The 6,032-nt window shown below is 41.4% G+C and overlaps 1 protein-coding gene across 3 annotated transcripts; it reads left to right on the top strand.

Moving 5' to 3' along the window:
* Positions 1 to 2,183: 2,183 nt before the first annotated feature.
* On the top strand, positions 2,184 to 5,889 carry LOC147242860 (uncharacterized). 3 transcript variants are annotated; one of them, XM_086190609.1, is made up of 5 exons: positions 2,184 to 2,343; positions 4,111 to 4,165; positions 4,248 to 4,330; positions 4,418 to 4,535; positions 4,630 to 5,889. In XM_086190609.1, the coding sequence occupies exons 1-5, from the start codon at positions 2,278 to 2,280 to the stop codon at positions 4,782 to 4,784; spliced, it is 477 nt and encodes a 158-aa protein (XP_086046735.1). In that variant the 5' UTR covers positions 2,184 to 2,277; the 3' UTR covers positions 4,785 to 5,889. The 3 variants fall into 3 exon arrangements, with proteins under 3 accessions (XP_086046735.1, XP_086046734.1, XP_086046733.1); XM_086190608.1 differs by having other exon boundaries at positions 4,093 to 4,165; positions 4,642 to 5,889; XM_086190607.1 differs by having other exon boundaries at positions 4,093 to 4,165.
* Positions 5,890 to 6,032: the final 143 nt, after the last annotated feature.

The raw sequence follows: 6,032 nt of genomic DNA, 5'->3' as shown, positions 1-6,032 counted from the left end.
GCATCTTTATGTATGAGTAAAATTGTTGCTTTTGGGTTCGGGGGGCTTGCAGCAAAGGATGGAAACCCCCACCGCCTGAAGGTCAGAGTAGTACAAAAAAAAAAAAATCAAGCAAAGTGTCATAAAATAGCTTATCCCAACTTTGCACATCTGAGATGGAATGAGCTTAGAAGTAGTGGGACTCTTGGAAGAAAGGGATGTTTAAAGACTTTTTAATGTTTCAATTTCTGTTTAATTTTTTTTGGAGGGGGGGGTGGGTGGGCGGGGGGGTTATGCAAGTGCGTTGATGGAGGCCGGTGGGGCCATCTAAAGCTATACAAACTCACCTGTAATGCTCGTAGTGACGGCTTCTTTGCTTCATATGAATAATTGTAGAATACATGTAGTATATGTGCAGTTAATTAAGTGTAAGATTATTAGTTTAAGAAAAAAGAAAACAAAAGTCTAGTTGTGGTGTTTGACAGGTCTTGCAAAATTTGTAGTGATGCTTTTATTCCGTCTGTACAGTTGTACATTTGTAAACGTTTATGCTGTAAATGGGATGTCTTTTACACTTTGTGGGGAGAAAAAGGCAAACTGTGCATTTTGATGTGTGTATATTCATCACTCCTTTCCCCTTGAATATAATGTATGAAGTTTTATTTGATCAAGTGTTATTTTAAAGAGAAAAAAAAAAAAGACAAGAAAAGAAAAAAACATGGCTTCACAATCCGGCATGGTTTGCTTTTAATTATGAGAAAGGCCAGCCTCTGTTGTACTGGAGCTGAAACATCCACTGTTTATAGTCTTTCTGATGTGTGACAATTACAGGAACACACACACACACATACACACACACACACACAAAAAGAAAAAACTGTTCTAAATCCGAGGCTGCATTTAGTCCTCCGCTACCATGGAAACTTCGCAGGATATGACAATTATTTTTGTACAGAAGAGTGCTGTATTTTGGAAACAGCTACTACCTTGTAAGGAAAAGCAATGTAAAATATTGTCAATTATATAAATATGAACATATGAGTTTTGTCACACTGTCAAAGTCATGTACATTTTCAGGTGGCCTTATGTACATTTCCAGATGTTAGATGAAGAAAACCAACTCATTTTTGGAAGCAGAATTGTGACTATGTATGATTAAACTGTTCTTCTAACATTTGACCTGCATTGTTTTGATTTTTTTCATGTGTGTGTATATATATGTGTGTGTGTGTGTGTGTATAGAGAGAGCGACAGATGGAACTGAGATCTATCATTCAGTAAAACCAAAGTCAGTTTTCTGAGAATGTCACAGTAAAGCTGTATGTTTGTTTGTTTTTTTGGTCTTTGAATTGATGAAAGCCTTTAAAGAATGTTCTGGAATCAAGCGCAGTTATTGATTTCTCATCAGTTTCACATGTACTTTTTAACGGTGTTTTTAAAAAAACAAAAAAAACAACAACTTAAAAATGTAAATCGGACAACAGATGTCCGGCAAACCTTTAGCCCTGATTTTAGTCTTGCAGACAAGAAGTAAAGCCAGAATGTCATTCATCTTTAATGGGTTAGGGTTAAGATATATTGTATATTAAAAAAATTTTTTTTTTACAATCAAATTTACTTTTTTATGAGACTGAAGGTCACATCAGTACCGAGTATTGGTGCTAGACTGGAAATGTAGAATGTACCTTTTGTATTTTATGTGAACAGTTTGTGCTAAACTCATTGCTCTTCATATGCTGCAAAATTCAGCTTCTACTCCTCATGACTCGACTGTAGACTTTTTTTTTTAAAGAAAAAATAGCTTCTAATTTGATGTAATTTAATTTGTTTGTTTTTTTTTAAGTACCAATGTCTGTCTGTTCAATAGCTTCCACGTGATATGACCCGGGTGCTCCAAAAGTGGTACCAGATATTACAACTGGACCGGAAATGTAAGGCACTCCACTTTTCACTTCATTTAAGTACATCTTACATTTTATAGAAACACTATAGCCCCCCCCCCCCCCATATACTACAAAAATTTCAGAGATATGTCGTACTCTGCATCTAAAGTCACGCAGGTATTCTTTCACCGGTGTGGAGGCCCCCCGCCCCCACCGGGTGAAATCCCTCTGAAACCTCATTCGATTAAGTTCCGCTTGTGATGAGTTCCAGCGTTCCATTGACTATCGGCGCTTCTCACCGCAGAGGCGCGGGGTGCGTAATTTAGGGGGCGGGGTTTCGCCTGGCAGTCATTAAACAAGAGAATACCTGCGGAAGAAGAGGACAAACTATCCGGTTAACCTTGTGATCCAAAACATGAGGATACCTTTCTTAACAACTCTGGTCCTGGATTTCTTCTTCATATTCGCTGTCGAAGTGCCGGTGAGTCATTTTCAGGTATTTGGTTGTTGCCCCCGAAGATTTCCTCAACGCCGAGATGTCAACTGGAGTAACATCGAAAACAACGACTTCTGAATGTTCCAGTGAGAGCTGAGAGCCACGACCAGGTGCTCCTCCCAAGATTTCTGACAGGAGTTAAGAGTTGTCCAAGAGCCGAGCACCGCTTGCGGAGAGCTTCAGAAAGACCTGGAATTAGCAGGTACGCACTCGGCGGCCTCGCTCACCACCCAAGACTCCATTGCTGAAGAAAAAAAAACATGTTGGAGCTCATTTAAAAGTTTGCTGCACAACGTTTAGACAAGCCTGCGAAATACTGAGAGAATAAAGTCTGGTCAGACGAGACCAAAAGTGAGCTCCTCGGGTGCGGCGATACACTCCGGGTTTGGAGGTCACATGGTGCTGCGCATCACCCCAAGAACACCACACCAACAGTGAAGTTGGGAGGTGGGAACTCAAGGTGTGGGGCTGCTGTTCAGCACACGACACCAGCAAACGTCACCTAATTGAAGGAAGGGTGAGTGGAGAAATGTACCGACATTCTTGATTAAAAAATCCGGGCCAATCCTCCAAGATTATGAAACGAAGGTGGACATTTCAGCAAGACGGTGATCCCAAACGCACAGCCGAGGAAACCCACTTGGTTTCAGAGAAAGCGACTGAAGCTGCTAGAACGGCCCAGCCAATCACCTGACGTGAGTCCAAAAGAAAATCTGCGGGAAGAACTAAAGGTCCGAGTTCACGGAACCTTCCAGATTTGACCAAAATGACCATGAGAGGCAGTCCAAAGCTGAAATACCGTTTGAAAGGATGCACAACACGTTTGCTTCAGATTCCGCTGTCGCTCTTCCCAAGCCCTCTCATTTGCCAACCAGTGGAACGACCCTGCCTCTTCCACAAGCGCTCCATCCACGAGTTGCTACCCCAGACAGCGCCGCATGGAACTGCTGCAGGAACAAAGACGTCCCCTAGGTGGCGAGCAGGGGAGCTGAAAATGTTTTCAGATAATAAACCCCGAGCCGTGTGTGTCGCAAGTGTTGCTCGGTCATGCCTCTCACGGCTGCACCGGTTAATCTTTCAGTGTACCACCACACACAGTGATGCCTGTGCATGAACTTCCACACACGTGTGAAGATATCTCGAACACCTTTACGATGTAAAGAAAGCAGACGGACACACACTTCCCGGCTGCTCTTGGACGAGCGTCTCTTCACGGAGGGAGACGCTGAGGCTCCTCAGGATCCAGCTCCTCCTGACGTTTGTGTCTTCACTGTGAAGCAAACACGCCAACAAGACCACAAAGCAAATGGCATCAGCTGCTGCACCCATTTTTACAGTTGAAAAGCTGTCGAACCTGCCCGCCACGTCATTCTAAGGACTTTGACGTCATTAAAAGTGTCGTGTTATGTTCTTATTTCTTCTTGGGGTGGGGGGGGGGGGGGTTGGAGTTTTATGGAGTTTTTATTAGTGCTCTATCTAGCACTCTTAGATACGGCAGCCCAGAAGGGACACGGAAGGACAAAACTGTTTGAAAACAAAAACAAATGTGGAATTAAACCGTGAAAACACGTACAATTTTATCAGTTCTCAAACTTCTTTTGCTTGATCTTGCAAATAAGGGTATTTGCCAGTACCCCCACCTCCATGACCCCTCCAGGTCTCCATACTTAGAAGCTTCCCTCAGTACTTATCTTTTTCTTTTTTAAAATCCTCCATTTCTCTTCATGTAATCAGGTTTCTATATGCTCCAAGGTCTTGAGGGGAGCAGACGTGGACCGTTCTGGGTCAGAGGACTTGTCAGGGAAAGGTAAAGCCTGCATGTTTATGACGATCCACTTTTACTCTCAGGTCTCCAGCACATCTCACCTTCTTCATTTGTGTCTCCCCAGTGATCGTTAAGAGCTCACAGGGTCTCCTCAACGACAATCTGTGTGCCGCAAAAGCAGGAAGTGGAACCCAGAACACGTCACATGTACGATGACGCGCGGTAACGCGTACGATTTGCCTCACAGACAACGTGAGCAGGAGAATAACAACTATGCACCTGGTTTCTCTTTAGGGTTCTTCAAAGCCGCACCTTGGTGATTCCGGTGTTCTCACAAAAGACACCAGATCAGGATGTGTGTTTTTAACGAAAAAGAGCGAGAGCTTCTTCGAGAACGAGGGACTTTTTGCAGGTACCTTACAAACGAACTTTGAAAATGTGAAGAGGGGGGGGGGGTGGGCATTGAATATGGATTTCTGGGCAAGTATGTTTGTTAATGTGTTCAGGAGTTGTTGCAGGAGGAACAGTAGGACTGGCCCTGGCTGTGGCGGTGTCAGCAGTATTGATCTTAAGATGCCAGGCGGATGGTGAAGGATGCATCCGTGGCCAGCAGGGGGCACCATACGATCAAAAGCACAGCAGGAGAGAGAATGTTGCATAGATAAACGGTGTTGATGCACAATATCCGTTTGGGGTTTTTGGGTTTGTTTTTTTTTTACCTCGTTTTACCTTGTAACGGACTGCAGTTAACCCAAGCCAATATGGCTCGGTACCGCTCTCTGGTCTGGTTTTTTAAATCAAAAAATGATTTGAATTTAAAAAAAAACAAAATAGAACTCATTGTCAGGCTTTCAACTCGGAATTCTGAATTTAAATTGAGAATTCGGAAAGGCCTTTTTTTTTTCTTTTACTTGAAAATAATCCCATACAACACTAACCCTCTTTTCCTCTTCCCCTGAACGCCGTCTGTCATTCAGCTGTCTAGCAGGAAGTTAGGTGGAGCTCCCGGGCCAGGAATTTCATTCTTGCTCTAGATAAATATGATCAGTTCCTGCCGCACTGATAATGCATTCATTGTCACTTTTAAAATCTGAAAAACGTTCTATGTTTGATAATTTATTGAATGTCCACCATGAGAGTTTAGAGATTATTTATCAGGTCCTTCTGGGGCTGTAGTAATCATAGCATTTTGTAGTTTGAAATTTATGTTGTGAAATGTTTTCAATATATAAATAGAGTCGAGGGAGGACAAATGCAAATATAAACCTTTTTTAACATCTTCAATTGGATGTTTGTGTTCAATATTCTGAATGTTGTAAAAAAGTGAAAACTGAACTGAAAGTATCTGAGGGCTAATTTCAGGACTAATTTTCCATGGCTATAAAGCATTTATAACCACTTAAAAAAAAAGAAGAAGCAACAACTGAAACACAAAATGCAATATTCGTGTGGTCAAAGTTGATGAAATTTAAATATCTTTATTGTATGTTTTAAATATGTTTATGTTCCGGGTACATGTGCATTTTAAAATAAATCATTAAGTGCGTTAAACTTTTTATTTTGGTCTATCATTTACAGTTAAAAAAAAATTCTACATGATTTTTGTCATTTTAGGCAAGTAAGAAAGGAACCAGACAGATGGGAAACCCTCTAAAAAAAATTATTACACACAGGAAATAATTCCTCCAGAAAAAAACACAATGTAAATAACCAATACATTAAATGAAGCAACTACATAAAAAAATCACAAATGAACAAAAAGTATCCGTACTTTAGTAACGCATCGTTTATATTTTATGATTTCTTGAACCAACCGAACAAACAAAAAAAATCACGAAAATAATTGTGGCGAAGTGTGGCACAAAGCCCACCAGAGGGCGTTAATGCGCACCTTCTTGTAGCCAGAGAT

This window comes from Aulostomus chinensis, chromosome 20 (assembly GCF_037954235.1).
Source record: "Aulostomus chinensis isolate RoL2024-O1b breed Wild chromosome 20, RoL_Achi_v1.0, whole genome shotgun sequence".
NCBI lineage: Eukaryota > Metazoa > Chordata > Actinopteri > Syngnathiformes > Aulostomidae > Aulostomus > Aulostomus chinensis.
Note: the sequence above shows the minus strand (reverse complement) of the source record. Positions and strands in the feature narration are given on the sequence as shown.

Coding starts and splice junctions, on each gene's coding strand:
- LOC147242860 (XM_086190607.1), top strand. CDS start 2,278: ATGAGGATACCTTTCTTAACAACTCTGGTCCTGGATTTCTTCTTCATA. Junction 4,166..4,247: donor AGAGGACTTGTCAGGGAAAG/GTAAAGCCTGCA, acceptor GTGTCTCCCCAG/TGATCGTTAAGAGCTCACAG. Junction 4,536..4,629: donor GAACGAGGGACTTTTTGCAG/GTACCTTACAAA, acceptor TAATGTGTTCAG/GAGTTGTTGCAGGAGGAACA.